This window comes from Manacus candei, unplaced genomic scaffold (genome assembly GCF_025592945.1).
Source record: "Manacus candei isolate 608988 ecotype Guabito, Panama unplaced genomic scaffold, ASM2559294v1 h1tg000028l, whole genome shotgun sequence".
Classification (NCBI taxonomy): Eukaryota; Metazoa; Chordata; class Aves; order Passeriformes; family Pipridae; genus Manacus; species Manacus candei.
In genome coordinates this window covers 9116364-9132327 of record NW_026138076.1, presented here as the reverse complement: position 1 = coordinate 9132327, position 15964 = coordinate 9116364, and the positions used below count along the sequence as shown (strand labels likewise).

Sequence of the window (15964 nt, the reverse complement as noted above, 5' to 3'; positions counted from 1 at the left end):
CATTTCTCTTGCATAATCTGGGCTAGAAGTCAGTGGTGTCTTTTGTTTTCACTGCTTTTTTTCCCCTGTTAATGCTGAAGAATGTTTAAAAATCTTCTTTTGCTAAGATGAACAGGTATAGATTAAAAGATTCAATATTTTGCAGTATTGTGTAGGGCAAAATTCTTTATGCAACCATATTCCATCCATCCTAATTTGCATGGGAATATCTTGTCAGACTTTGGACTTTATCACCTTTAGTTCCTTGCAAAGTCTGTGTAAAAGGAAGACAGAATTCTTGTGCCTAACTTGCTTACTATTGTATTTCTTATGTATTTTGTTGTTTTCAGCAACTACAGAAAATATAATAGGACATACAGTTACTACAAATTCACTTACTACTTCTCTGCTTTACAAATCAAAAAAAAAATTAGATATGCCTAGCAGAGTCAGTGAAGTAAGGGCTAAAGTGATCTGGAGTATTGGTTTTGTTACAAACACAGTAAATATGTGAAATCTGCATAGAAATCTGAGGTCAAGGTGTAGTGACTTGCCACTTGCTTATATAAGGATACAGGGACCTTGTGTCCTAGTACAAGTGTATACACATAGAGATTACAAATGGCCATTGCTCTGTCTATATCTGAATAAGAAAAGTGTTCTCCTTCACTACATACCCTAAGGAAATCTAAGGTATAGCATCTGTGAAGAGTACTCTCATTCATTTTGTGACAATAGAAACCCAATATGGATGTATTCACGGCTGGTTCTGTGATCCATTCAAAAGACAGAGTAGAGTTTGTTTACAGAAATTCAGCATTGTCTGTGCTAGGATCAAAAAAATCTACATTGTGGCACATAAATTTTTAAAGAATGGAGAAACTCTTCCATTGTGGGATAAGAAGAAGTTGGAGCAAACTTTAAAAAATAATTTTAATGTAAATATTTGGGATAGCTTTAGAAGTCAGGCAGCTTTGCCTACCTTTCAAGTTCCATTTTGCAATCAGATGCACCTGTAAAATAAGACAGTCAATTGCTATGGCAAAAAAATTGCCTTCATTGCTTCAATATATTATGTGGATGAAGGGAACTAAATCCACATAATTATGAGTAGATATGGTTACGTCATCAGTTCTTTGAAAAGGTTGTTATCAAGGTCATTGAAATAAGGTATTTTTTAAGCATCTTCTGTATGCCCAGTGTCAGGATGTCATAACTGAATGATTAATGTTCATGGGCAGTAGTGCAATATAAACTCTGAGCAATAGTGGAAATAGACCATTTTAAACAGGATGAGATGGTAAAATACCATATATTCAGTCTTTCTGTACAGAATAGTAGATTAAATGACTGATTTTGCACATGAAAGACAGAATTTAATGGTTTGAAAAGGAGCTAACCTCACTATAAGAAAGAGAAAAGTCCAAGGATTTGTCACATAAACTAACTACCCAGGTAGCATGCTCAGAAACTTTTGATAAAATGCTGGGTTTAGTTATTCTGGATATCACCTTTAGGACCATAGGCTTTTTTGGGTTTCTTTTTGTTGTTTGTTTTTTAACCAGTCAAAGAAGGACAATAAAGCTTCAGCTCTGATGATCTTTCTTCAGGATGTCTTGTACTGTCGAGCAAAACAAAATTAGAAAATGAGAAGCAGATCAACTGAATGGCATTGAAGAATAATTCTCAGAGAGTATTCTCTTTCAGCTAGGACTTATTGTTCTTTTAAAAACATGATTTACCTGACTTTTCATACTCTGCTGGAGGGTCATGGTAAATGTCTTTCAGAGACCTATATCTCTTATTCAGAAACTGGGATATAAATTCTTACATTGAACACAGGGGTAAAGAAAGGTGAAATCTGGACAGTAGTGCACAACTTTCTTCCTTACAATGCATCCTTACTACACTTGAAATACTTATTCAACTATGTAAAGGAAATACTTAATTGCTACATAAACAGTGTATTTTCTCACCACTACACTTCAGTCATTTTTATTGGTCTGGTAAATAATTTGAACAATAAATTTCTGTTTCCCTCAGATCAAACCCTCTGTCAGGAGGGAGACCAGAGGTGTTCTTCCTGTCCTGATCCCTGTGGAGCTTCTTTCTGTGAGATGAGAAACAACCAGGCAAACTGCAGTAAGTAGGTCATGTGCTTCGTAATGTCACTGTTTTAGGATGTTTTAGATTATAATGAGGATGCAGGGTAGGACACAGTGAGTAATACTTTAATTTACTAACTAATGTGTGCGTGCAGTGATTAAGTTTTGAAAGGGGCAATGTTGAAACAAAAGCATCATCATAAGTACATATATTTGACATGGAGGTTTTTTCCTTCTGTGAATTTTTATATGTTTTTAATGAATGTTTGCATTTGCATTTTTTCTTAGCATTTGGTGCTTACATAAGGTAAACAACATAGTGTAAGTGTAAAGCAGAACCTACCGGTTTATTTTCAAAATATAAAAAAAGCCACATGTTGCTGTATTTAGTAGCCTGGAGAATTTTAGCCCCTTTATGAAGGAGTCATTTTGATATTCAAACTGACAAAACAAATTGTTCCTCTGATCAATACCTGTTGTAGAGTATCAGGGTCTTCAACTCTATGTATCCTTATATCTATGTCCTCTACTGTACCACTCCACGCAAGGCTCCTGTGCTAACTGTGCACTTGCTTCTGAATAACTGTCTTTCCACTTGTGCAGTGCAGCAATGTGAACAAGTAATGGAAGTTTATTTGTCTAGGTTTGAAACTGGGGCAGAACTATATTCAAAATTATTCAGAATTAATTAAAACTTAGTGTTGTGTTAACACAGTCACATCAGTTCAGGTCACCTTGGCACATGGGCAGGCTTGGCTTCACTTATATACGAATGTATAGCTGTGATTGCTTTGTGCTGAGATTATCTCTGCAAGGTATGGTCTGGTACTATATGGTAGCTTGTGTGGATAATGTTATTCCATTTAGGATGGAATGGATGTGGGAAGGTCAACTAGTCCAAACTCCATAGTCTCTGTAGAGCTGTGACTATCACCTACAAGTGTTTGTTTGAGACAGGCACCATTCATGCTGGTGTCTTTAGATGCTGCTGAAGTAAAGATATAAAATACTTTATAAAGAATAAATGCTTTACATGTGCTTCTTTCAAAGCTTTGCCTAAGTTTTTGTAAGGGAACAATCTTAAATACCATGTTTAGCATTAGAAGGAATTTAGGTTACACCTTTGGTCAGCTAGCTCAAACTCCTCATCAAATCAGTGCCAATTGAATCATGTGGCCCATGACTTTTGCTGCTGATCTTTGAGCATCCTTAAGGTCAGAGATTACAGAGTCATTCTGAGAGATCTGTTTCAGTGTTATGCCACTCTCGTCATTAAAGTCTATTTTCCATATAAGTAACTGAAATTCTCTGTGTCACAACTTATGTCTTGCCTCTCATCCTGTCCCTTCACACTTCTAAGAGTCTGTTTCTGTCTGCTTGACACCTTCCCATTAGGTAGCTGTTAAGAGCAATAAGATCTCCCCTTAAAGATGATCTCCTCTTAAAGATGATCTTCAAGGTCCCTTCCAGTCCAAACCGCTCTATGATTCTATGATTTTTGACATTTGATATTTGAATTCCAAAACAATGTTCCTACTCCATATCCTGGGAAAGCCAAAAGCTTTTTAGTGTAGATGTTTCCTCAAGACATAAAATGGGCAACTCTCTGTAATTCTTAACGGGAGTAACAAATAATTAGTCTTTTGAATCATCTGTCTTTCTCCCTTGCTGGTCTAGTGAATATTTAATTGTTTATACACAATGGAACAGCAAGACAATTTGGGAGAGATTTTTCTTGCATAACATCTAGAAGAACTATTGTCTTTTTTCATATTATTTTTTTTCTTTGCATTTTGAGTTATTTCATCTTTGGTAAGAAGTGAGTGTTCTCATGGAAAATTTCAGTTTTGACAAACCAGTACTTGGTGGCCCAAATAAATATTTGATTGGAAAATTCCAAAGCAAGGCCACATTTCACAGTGTTGAATACGATGGATGTTCTCCGTGTGTGATAATATCTGATCAGTTTAGACTGGCATTATAATGCATTTACAACATATTTAGGATAATGGAACAAATATTTGAAGGGAGAGTGTAAAGAAGACAGAGCCAGGCTATTTTGTGACTCAGTGACAAGATCAGAAGCTATTGGCACAAAATAAAACATAATGAAGCTCTGACCATTTTTTTTATTGTGAGTCTGACTGAACACAGGTTGCCCAGAGTGGTTGTAGAGAGTCCATTCTTGAAGACAGGCAAAAGCTGCCTGGACATAATTCTGCACAACCTGTTCTATTTGGCTGTGCTTGAGCAAGGGGGGTTGGCCTGTAAAGGCCCCTTCCAACCTCAGCCAATCTGTAATTTTCTGAAACATTCCATTCACTTCTGTTACTATGTTTGGAGCTAATTCCTATTTGATAGATACAGCGAGTTAATAATAAACACAGAAAGGTATTAAATAAGGCATAATCTATTTGGTGATGTCTTGGGTTTGCTTCATTGTGAAGAAAAGGAAGTGGCAGTAATGTGAGGAGAATTGAAGTCACTGAGCCTCGTATACCCCAAAGATGCAACTGAGGCATTTGAGACAACAGAAATAGTTCAGTATTGGTGGTGTGCAAGGATTTAGCAGAGAGGAAAAGCTGTACATAAAATGAGCTTTGTGATCATCAGATTAGAAGTAACAGTAAAAGAAGTTAAAAAAGGAAATACAAGACCAATAAAGAGTGGACAGTTCTGCTGATCAGCTGAATAATTGACTGTTGGATCTTCTCTCAACTTCCTCTCAAAGATCCTGCTATGGGACGACACAGTTGCCACACTGCGCTGGCAACTGATGCTAGCAACTGGCTGGCAGAGTATATTAATCATGTTAAGTTATATTTTCTTCCAGAATAGTCAAATATTTGCAGTCTTTAGATAAAAAATCACTTTTGAATTGTACAATTTTTCATGGAAAATTTTCTCATATATCCAGACTAAATAAATTTAAATATTTTCAGATTGGTCTCATTGCTAAATCAGAAGATGAATTTCAGTCTGAATTGAAGTGAAATTCTGTAGTTTTCTGTTGTGGTGAAAAATTTGAAAAATTTCTGACTTCCAATTTGAGAAGAAATAAAAAAGCTGTGCAATTTTTTAAATCCATAATACTAGATCAGTTCAGTATTTGTTGGGATAAACCCCTATAAGTTGGACAATTTTTGTATATAGCTATAGTCTCTATAATCATATAGACCTGTAGCTGTTGCATTCATTTTGCCCTTGCTTATCATTCTCTTTATTATTAATGATGTCTTATCTGAATTAAATTATTAGCATGTAGACTGTCTCTTGCTTAGTGCTTGTGCAATACATAACCTAATTGTCCCCATTCTTCCTTCAGATCTTAGTATGCAAAAAATAAAATTAAAAAACAAATTCTGTATTCTGTTTTCTATCCAGAGATATTGTGCAGTCTCTGTCACTGGAGATTTTTTCAAGACCTGACTGAATAAAGCCTTGAGAAAGCTTATTAGTCCTCAGAGCTGACCAAGCTTTGAGTAGGACATTGGACTAGAAACTTCATGAGATCCTTTCCAACCCGAATGTCCAATGATATCTGTCTTCATAATTTTGTTAATTGCACTGTCAAGATGAGGTGTGTTATGGTAGCATTGTAAGTACACCAGTAGGAAGTGTGTTGCTATAAAGTACGGGAACTCTTGAAAATAATCAGAAAAGATTATTGATCTTTTTGATTTGAAAAGACGAAATCTGTTTTAAAGGATGGTTTATTGTACCACATTCAAGTTAAGACATTGCTCAGGAAATTAATGCATATTAATAAGGAAATATCTGTCTCTTAATAGTTTTGTGAGGTAGGCAGAAGTCAAACCCACCTTTACTGGCATGAGAACTCATATGGGGTCTTGAGCTCTGGAACTTGTTTCTCATGCCTGGGAGGAAATTCCTTGACTAATAAATTTGTTAAACACATATGTAATTATTTCTACTGTATTTAATTGAATCTCACACCATTTGTGGGTTTGTTTGTTTTTTTTCTGCAACAGGTCAGTGTGAACCAATTAGCCTGGAACTTTGTATGAACTTGCCCTACAACTATACTTACTACCCAAACTACCTGGGCCACAGGACGCAGAAGGAAGCCTCTATCAGCTGGGAGTCTTCTCTTTTCCCAGCCTTGGTTCAGACCAACTGCTACAAGTACCTGATGTTTTTTGCCTGCACAATCTTAGTACCAAAATGTGACCCTCACACAAATCAGCGGATCCCACCTTGCAGGTACTATACTATACTTCATTTAATTCTTGACTTTGTCTATCATATTAGCCTGTTGCAGTTTTATGCTTCCACTGAAAACGCCAGAAATTTTGGTTTGGAATTCCGTTGCAAATGACAGAGAACTGTATTTTATGATTATTAAATGCAGTTCATTACATGTGTTTGTTTAGCATCAAAAGTATTCAGAAAAAGGAAAGAAATGACAGTCAGTTTATTTTAAAAATGTATATATAGAATAAATTAGACTATTTCAGTTGGAAGAGACCTACAATGACCATCTAGTCAACTGCCTGACCATTTCAGGACTGACCAGAAGTTACAGCATGTTATTAAGGGTATTGTCTGAATGCCTTTTAAACACTGACAGGCTTGGGGCATTGAACACCTCTCTAGAAAGCCTATACCAGGGTTTGACCACACTTAGTAGAGAAATGCCTCCTAATGTCCAGTCTAAACCTCTCTTGGCGCAGTTTTGAACCGTTCCCATGTGTGCTATCACTGTATCCCAGGGAGAAGAGATCAGCACCTTCATCTCATTGTCCCTTCCTCAGGAAACTGTAGAGAGCTTTTCTGCAAAGTAGACAAGGCCAACTCCTCAGCCACTCCCCATAGGAGATTCCTTTCTCCAGCTTTGTTGCTCTCCTCTGGAGGTGTATTTAGGGACCTTCACATCCTTCTTAAATTGTGAGGCCCAGTGCTGCACACAGTGTGCAAAGTGAGGCTGCGACAACGCCGAATACAGCAGGATAATCACCTCTTTTCACTGGCTAGTAACACTTGTGTTTGATGTGCCCCAGGACATGGTTTGCCCTGTTGGCTGCCTGGGCATGCTGCTGACTCACACTGAATATGCTGCTGACCAGCACTCTTTCTGCAGGGCTGCTCTCCAGTTTGTGTCCAGCATTACTCCCTCCTAGGTGCAGAATCTGGCATTTGTTCTTGTTAAATTTCATGGCCTTGATGATGGACCAATGCTCCAATTTATCTAGATCTCTCTGCAAGGCCTCTTGTCCCTCAAGAGAGTCAACAGCACCTCCTGTTTTGGTATCATCAGCATCTTGCTGATGGTGCTTTAAACTGCTGTATCCAGACCTGCTATATTGAGCAGGACTGTCCCCAAAATTTAATGCAAAGGAACAGCACTGGTGACTAGTCACCAGCCAGATGTAGCACTTTGCACTAGGGCTCTTTGAGCTCTGCCCTTCATCCAGTTCTTTAGTCAGTGCACTGTGAACCTGCTGACTCTAGTGTTGGACAAGTTGACAAGAAGGATATTGTGAGCTTTGTATGAAGCATTTTCCATTTCTGTGTGTTTGCACCACTATAAAGGGTATTTAAACATAGAATCGATTAATTTATTTGGAACACTAGCATTTGTAATAGTTCCTTACATTAGTACATGACTCTATGAAAAGTTCTATCTATTTGCTATTGACAACTGACATTTTAATGCATGTTTGCCTTTCTAAATTAGGAGTGCCACATCATTCTGAATTACTGACTAACTTATGTTTTTTACTTGTCAGATTAACTATTCTACCATCCTCATCGAGTAACATCACTGTACTTTTTAGAGCCTGTATTTGTTCAAAAGAGGCTGTGTTCTGTAAATCTTGTGGCTTTGGTAGCAGCAATTGTTGCAGACTGGGAGAGCTAATAAACCTGAGCAGCAGGCAGAGCTCTTTGAGCTACTGGCTGCTAGAGCCTTCTCATACTGTATTTCTACCTCCTTTATTGGGCCTACCTTGACAGTATTTATCAATTAACATTTACTGCATTGAAAGAAAAGTGCACTGAAAATTACAATGCATGTCCTAAAATTCCCTTGCTAGGGATTATTAACTTACAGTATCTCAGAATTTCTAAGACATTAACTCAGTTACTTTGTGCAATTCCATTTTGTCTCCTCAGGACATTATGTGTACAGTCTAAGGAACGCTGCGAGGCTGTTCTTGGGATTGTAGGTCTGCAGTGGCCAGAGGATACAGACTGCACTCAGTTTCCAGATGAGAACTCAGACAATCAAACTTGTCTAACACCAGATGAAGATGTAGAAGGTATCTCCTATACATATAACAGCAAATTAAAGTTTTAAATAGGTTCCCAAGTTCATACCTTCTTTTTAACTATAATATTTAAACTGTGGAAATTATTCCTAACTGAGTTTCATGGAATTTGAATACCTGAAGTTTGCAGATAAGAGGAAATTTTCATAAGAAGTCTGTTTGAAGGAAGGTTCAATTACCCTTGATCTGTGAAAGTCAGTGTTTTGAGATTTGCTGCCAGCACCACACCAATTGCTGACAGAGGGCAGCATGTGAGGGAGAGCTCTGCAACACATTGTTCCATCCCATTCACAGCTCAATCATTAAGTATCTTGTCTGCTGCATAGTTCCAGTCTAGTATCGCACAAGCTTTTTATTTCATTTACCCTTCCAAAACAGCCGCAGTGATAAGTGCCCATGTCATGATTAAACTTGAGCTTATGGAGAATTGTTTCTCCCTGTTTCTTGTCATTGACAGAATGCTCACCCAGTCACTTCAAGTGCCGTTCTGGGAGGTGTGTCCTGGCATCCAGAAGATGTGATGGTCAGGCTGACTGTGAGGATGATAGCGATGAGGACAGCTGTGGTAAATAAATTTAACGAGTTGGAATGGAGGCTAGCTGCAGCATTAGAACATGAGTTTTGTTTTTCCTTCAGTGTTGGGTTTTTTTAAGACAGTTTCAGTAAAAATGCTTTAACAAGAATCCTTCTTGATCAATGTGAATGCAATTTATGATATTTGATAATTCAGATTCTGCTAACCATATTCCAGGATGTTTGAGTATTCCTTCAATAATCAAGCTAAAAACATTCTGCAGATTTAATTCTTTTGGCGTTGCTGGAGATTCTACTGATAACTCCCTGGCAGATTAAATCTTGAATCCATAAATGTAGTTTCAAATTTATACATGACAATGTTTTCACTATGATGTATCAACAAAAGGTCTGTGTTGCTGAAGTGAACTCTGTACTGCAAGGTCAAGAATTACATGTTTTTTCAGATTGATCAACTTCAAGCTCTGAGTGCAAGCACAGAACCACGAAGTTTATTCCCCAGTATGTTTCTGAGTTTACTTATAGTAGAGAAGCTTTTGACTTTTAACCAAAGGGGATGTATTGAGCTTGAGAATAATCAACAAATCTCTTGGTCACTGTGTATCCTTGCACATGCTGGCAGGAGAATTTTGAGAGGGAAAAAGCAGTTTAAACTGTTTCTTTACGTGACTAAAGGGTAGCCTCCATGGAGGTCTACATGCACACCTGGCATCTCTAGGGGCAAAGAGAATAATTATGCATCACTAAGGATTTAGAGAAGAGATGTGCATATAAGTAAAGATTGAAAAACATTCCAGCAGAGCAGGGCTAAGGTGCACAAGCTGGTTTTTTTCTTTAACAGAGAGCGGGTTAAGTTGATAGCACAGTTTATATGAGAAACAAAACTATGGTAGTAAGAAAGTTTCTACTCAGATGCACAAAAATAAGATAAAATCAAATCCAAAACCAGAAAGCTGAAGCTAGGCTAAAATTCAAGCTTGTCAGCTCCATGGAGTGCTTATCTTTTAAAAGCAGGTTGTTTTAATGTTTGCAGTAACCAAGGGGTTATTTATCACTAAGGTGTGATGTGTTCTCAGTCTCTGGGAGTTTCCAAATCACGCTTGTATTCTCTCTCCTCTTTCTTTCTTTCTTTCTTTCTTTCTTTCTTTCTTTCTTTCTTTCTTTCTTTCTTTCTTTCTTTCTCTCTTTCTTTCTTTCTTTCTTTCTTTCTTTCTTTCTTTCTTTCTTTCTTTCTTTCTTTCTTTCTTTCTTTCTTTTTCTTTCTTTCTTTCTTTCTTTCTTTCTTTCTTTCTTTCTTTCTTTCTTTCTTTCTTTCTTTCTTTCTTTCTTTTTCTTTCTTTCTTTTTCTTTTTCTTTCTCTTTCTTTCTCTCTCTCTTTCTCTCTCTCTTTCTTTCTCTTCTTTCCTTACTTCTTTCCTTCTTTCTTTCCCCTCCCTCTGTAAAAAGAAAGAAAGAAAGAAAGCTCTCTGAAATACAATTTAAATACTTGGTGATTCTCGTTTGGATTATGAAGGAAGGTCAGAGGTGATGATCACAGTGAGTCTTTCAGAGTTTGTCATCTCTTTACCTTTGAATCAGTTGTCCTCCCTGATAAACATTCTTTGTTGCCACCAATTTTGAACTCCTTAGAAAACTAATTGTTATGTGTCTTTTAGCATAATTTTTTTCTCCTAGACATTAACATTTGAAATATTGTTCTAATATGTAACATTCATTTCTCGAGTGGACCTCTCTCTGTCTCTACAGTCTAGACAGAATGTGACAAGCAATCAGCAGAATTCTTATCAGTTTCTATAAATATGGAAGACTGTATCTGCTAGGAAATTACTGCTGTCAGCGTGACATTACATTGACCAGGGGTAATACTGTTACTGAAGAACAAAAAGTCCTTGTAGAGCTCCAGAAGTAACTCTGACTCATTCATATTCCATGTGTGCAGGACAAAATCAAAAGTTGATGATCTTATCATGTGTAAATTGCTAGCTCAAATTTTATTAGATTTATTCTTTGGAATTGGTTTTATAACATTAAGTAACACTCAGCATTTAATTTAAAAACCTTGTATTTGAAGTGCCTTAAATGATAGGCATAGAACAACCTCACAGTGCAGGGAGAAGGCAATTGGAAAAGAGTAACTACAGCTCTCATATGCTTAAAAAAAATGTAAGTCCAAAAGATGTAAGTAAGAACAGTCCAAAGGCAATGTGGTATACTCTACCCATGCAGAGCAGAACTGTATTCATCACCCACTGTCTCCTTCTGTTAGGAGTCCCTGTCATACTTTTGTGTGATCTTTGTGACAGAAAATCTCACCCATGCAATTGCAGTTAAATCCTAGGATTTACTTGTCATTTAAACTGGGATTTGGGGGAAAAATTAACCCAGATTTCTGACGATGAGACTTGTGAGTGCATTTCAGTAAAGTGTAGGGAAAGTAATTTCTGAAAAATATTATGAAAGACATCACAAGAGTTTGTGGTATTAAATATAGTTGATTGTAATTGATTGTATTAATTTGCTGGCTGCTGAACAATACCCCTGGCAGGGAGCAGAAGACCGTCCTACAACTAATAAAGAAATTGAGGACATAACTTTCAAAACCAATACTGTCTTTCACTATTTTCTGCAATCTGGGTGCTGACTGTAGTATTTTAGTTGAGAGAAAAATGTGGTGGTCTTAACATTAATGACTTAATATTAATTGCATGGGAAATGTATACATGAATAACAAATGGTAACTTCCTTCATATTTTGAAAAAGAATGAAGGTAAGATCATATGTGAAACCCTGTCTCTTGTCAAAACATATTTTTGAGATGGGGACAATGTAAATATGGCCAAGTTTTCCTACTTCCATTTTCACTTCCCTTTCATTGTCATTAAATTAAAAATGCATGTCACAAAAATAATTGAGATGAGATAGAAATACTGCAAATGGTAGATGACCTCTATCAACAAAACATATTTGAACACCGAATTCAGTAAGTAATGAATCTTTTTCTAGGGAATTGTCTCTGTATTTGTCTATGCTGTACTCAAACATAAGTTTTGGAGAGTCATGCTACACTTCACAGTGGAACACTGTGTGATGAAGGGAAAAGGCAAACATTTATTTAATGAATTGTAAACACTACTAAAAAATTGCAAAGTTCATAAATTATAGGGGTTTTAAGCTTTCTTATTTTCATATTGTCTAAGTTTTGATTTGGCTCCCCACCAAGAACCCAAGACCCAGCACAAAAACCTCTGGCAAAGAGCAAAAGAGAAAAAAAACTATGAAAAAAAAATCCAGACTAGCTGAACTATATTAAAATATATATGTATTTACGTATAGTACAGTTATATACAGTTGAAATACTATATACAACCCCAGAAGGGAAAGGGAAGGGAAGGGGGGGAAAAGGGGACAAAATCAAAACAGATATGCACAATCAAAAACTCAGGATCTAGCAAACTAAAGAATTAGTAAAAGTATATCTTACTACTTTCCTTGGGACAACAGAAATCGTGCTGAATGACCGCCTGGCAACCAGGAAGGAAGGCCTAAACTCAAAACCATTACACATATCAAGTTCCTAACATGACTACATTCTTTGTTCTTTATTAGAGTAAAGATTCTGTTTGCTTTCAATTAATTTTTCATTAATAGTTAACACAAATATTGTCAAGAAGGAGACCTGGCAAATGGATACCCAAGAAAATTCTTTTATCATGAGGAATTAGTTTCAAGAGGTTAAGGCTATTTATTTCTCTGTGCTGTAACATTTGTTTACATGTTTTTTCCAATCTAAACAAAATCAAGCACTCTACATGTCCAGTTCCAGCAAAAACCTGAGTACACTTTTCCAGTAATCCAGTAGTGATTCTCTGGTTCATATTTGTAGAAGACTCACTTCTGAATTAAAAATTCTTGGAAACAGTGTATTTGCTTAGTAACTTAGTGCTGATACACTGCTGTAGTTCTAGGTCCAGGCAAACAGAGGTGCTGCTTTAAATGCAGTTTGTAAATTTATACCTCAATATTTGCATGTAGGGACATCAGGGCTGTCACTTGAATTTGCGCGTGGAATAAAATGAAAAGCATCATTTGTAGAACAGGTCAAAAAAGGCAATCAAATAATCTGTTTTAGTCAGGAGAACACATAGTTTTTATGGTTTCCTATAAAACTGGAGTGTCAGACATGCAGGACATTAGCATGTCGAAGTATTTAAACTGTTATCACAATGAAGTGCTTTATTAGTTGATGGAAATAAAAAGTGGAATAAAACAAGAGAAAACTTTTCTAAAATGTAGTTTGGACCATTCTTAATTTCCTCTAGGTGACTAGCAGGAATTTTACTGACAAAGCGCTTTGACATAGTTTTGTAAGTATTCCTCTTGAAATCAGAGAGGCTGGTTAGCAGGACTCTGAAGAAATAATAATGCCCTGTGTACCCTGCATTATAATGCAGGGAAAATTGAAGATTCATGTAGCTTTCAAATTGGCTTGGTCTCAGAGCATGGAACCAGGAGTACTGTTTATGGTCAATACTTAACAACTCTTTCTACCTTTCATTGTGATTCTGCATTAGGTTCTGTGTCAGCACTGCCAGAAAAAAAGTATATATTTCTACATGTGTTTCATGGAGACACCACGCTTTCATAGGATTTGCTTTTGAAAGATCGAAGGTCTGCGTGGTATGCTTTTAAAGGAATTTTTACAGACTTGAGGATTAGAAAAGTTCTTATATTATTAGTAAATGTATTTCAAGAGTAGTGGTGTATGGGTTTTGAGCTAATTGAGCTTGTGCCTAAACCATTGGTTATAGATATGTGCAGCATAATATAATTATTATTTAAAAAGCAGTGAAGTATTATGAGGTGTTATACATTTTAGATCCATTTATCAAGTGTGCACTCTGACAATCTTTTCTCCATTTCTTCATTAGTAACTATTCTTGGTACCTCCTAAAGTTTATACTGCAAGTGAAAATATTTAGTGTGTTTCAGGACTTTTAAAGAAGAAGAAAACAGTTCATTTGATATTGCATGCAAATGTTTCAGAGCTGTGCTTCTCTGCCTCCAGGTTGTAGAGAAAGGGGCCTGTGGGAGTGTCCTTTGAAGAAGCTGTGCATCAAACACACTATGATCTGTGATGGTTTCCCAGACTGCCCTGACATGATGGATGAAAAGAACTGCTGTAAGGACTTATGCAGTTTATTAGTCCCATAAAGGCTAATCTCATTTTTGGGATGTTAGGGTGCAAAATAAATGAAAGTAAAAATGTTTCCACATATAGAAAGGCTTAGTCATTCCCTCAGTTTCCTTTTCAGTTTTTCTATGGCACCAATTTATCTCTTTCCTCATCTTGTGTCCTCTGTTGTTCTCATACCTGGATCCTTGCTGTCCCTTTGGTCACTCTGGTCCTCCCTATTTTTTATTCTCTCTCTCCCCCTCCTCGGTTTTATGTCTTTGTACTTCTTTTCTTTATTCCCTGTAGCCTTTTGACTCCTTTTCTCAATGTTTCTCAATGTTATTCCATGCAGGCATAGCTACTTGCTGCTCTTTTTATCTTGATTTCTACTTGATTTTCCTTCTGATCTCTTCATCGGTAAATTTCATATGTTTCACTTCTTTATTTGATTTCCCTTCTGATTGACAGTTCTTAGATTCCATCTCCCCACGTGGCTCCAAAGACTTCTGCAATCTGAACTGTAATAACTGTCAAGGTACAAAACCTAGTATGGTACACTGATGGCATGGGCACGCTGTCCGTGTGCACAGTGTAAGCTGGCTCAAAGTGCTGACAGGGTGCAACAGGCTCCCTGGTCCACTGCAGGGCTGTCCTGTGCTCTCTTGCCACCGTGCCACTGACTAGTGGGACGGGCAGAGGTGGAAGACCTGCAAGCAGCAGCTTCTTTGCAGGCTCCCACTCTGTGTATGAAGCTGGGAGCAGGTGCTGTGAGATGTTAGCTTCACTTCCATGAATATATTTGTGGTACCCTGAGTTCTTTTCTTTTGAGAAAACCTGGTGTGTGGGCATGTCCCCAAGACAAGGAACTAGAAAGACATACTGGGTGACACTCAGCCTGCACAAGGAAGAAGAGATGGTTGGTTGGTGAAGCTGGTTGAAAACTGAAGTTTTCATTCTCTGGGTAATCCTGGTATTTTGTCATTTTTGCTGGGATGTTAGGATGCAATTTTATGATTTAAAAAAAAGTTGCTTCTGACTTCTGTTGCCAGGGACAGGGTAGTAGGCACATTTTATGTACTAAGTGGAGAATATTAATATATTTGCCAGAATGATCAGCAGCCTGCATATATCATTAAATTAACCTTTTTTGTGAGGGGGAAGAGACAGCTCTCAAAACACTTCTTAATCTGCTTTTAATTATGAAGATTATACCATTTGACTTCCAAGCTGTGCGCTGTAATCTAAAAAAGTGAATTACAGTGATTTACTCATGATCACACTTTAAGATCATGGCAGGGAAAAGATTACAGAAGGGCTAACATTAAGCTAGTTTATAATTACCAGAGTAGGTTTCTTCTCTGCTTTTGTATTGGGGCTTGAATATTCTAAATGGAAGCAAAGTTTCCCCAGCTGAATTATGCTCCCTCTGGAAGGCAGAATTAGAGAGCTTTTTATGGTTATGCATACTTTATTCCAGAGCCAGAAAGATCACTTATATCAGGGTAGGCAGCACTGCCTGCTCTGTCTGTATGGTTTTCACTGTGGAGTATACTTTCTGCAGTTGTGTTGTAAATAAATGCTTGGATTGTATGGCAGTATAAATGCTGTACATAAGCCAAACATAGACACAACTGGAAGGCACTTCCTTCCATGTATTGTTTCCCTTTCTGCCCTACCCCAGCTCTAGAATTTTCTAATGACGGAGTTTATAGAAGCTAGAAATGTGTTAGTGAGGAGGGTACTGTAATGCTACACACCTGCCTTTTGGGAGGGGGTTCGTTATGATTTGGAGAAAGCTGGGAGTCACTTGCATATGGAAGCTCTTGTAGTTCCTGCACTGAACAGACTCTGGAAATCCCTATCTCATGCTGTCAACTGGCAAA

The 15964-nt window shown here is 37.2% G+C and overlaps 1 protein-coding gene across 2 annotated transcripts in view; it reads left to right on the top strand.

The window, feature by feature from the left end:
* Window positions 1-15964, top strand: part of CORIN (corin, serine peptidase) — a 119814-nt gene that overhangs the window by 74626 nt on the left and 29224 nt on the right. For both annotated transcript variants that reach the window (XM_051789944.1, XM_051789943.1), the window contains exons 10-14: window positions 2023-2121; window positions 6077-6308; window positions 8220-8365; window positions 8832-8939; window positions 13974-14087. In XM_051789944.1, coding sequence (XP_051645904.1) covers window positions 2023-2121; window positions 6077-6308; window positions 8220-8365; window positions 8832-8939; window positions 13974-14087 — 699 coding nt within the window. The remainder of the gene's footprint in view (window positions 1-2022; window positions 2122-6076; window positions 6309-8219; window positions 8366-8831; window positions 8940-13973; window positions 14088-15964) is intronic.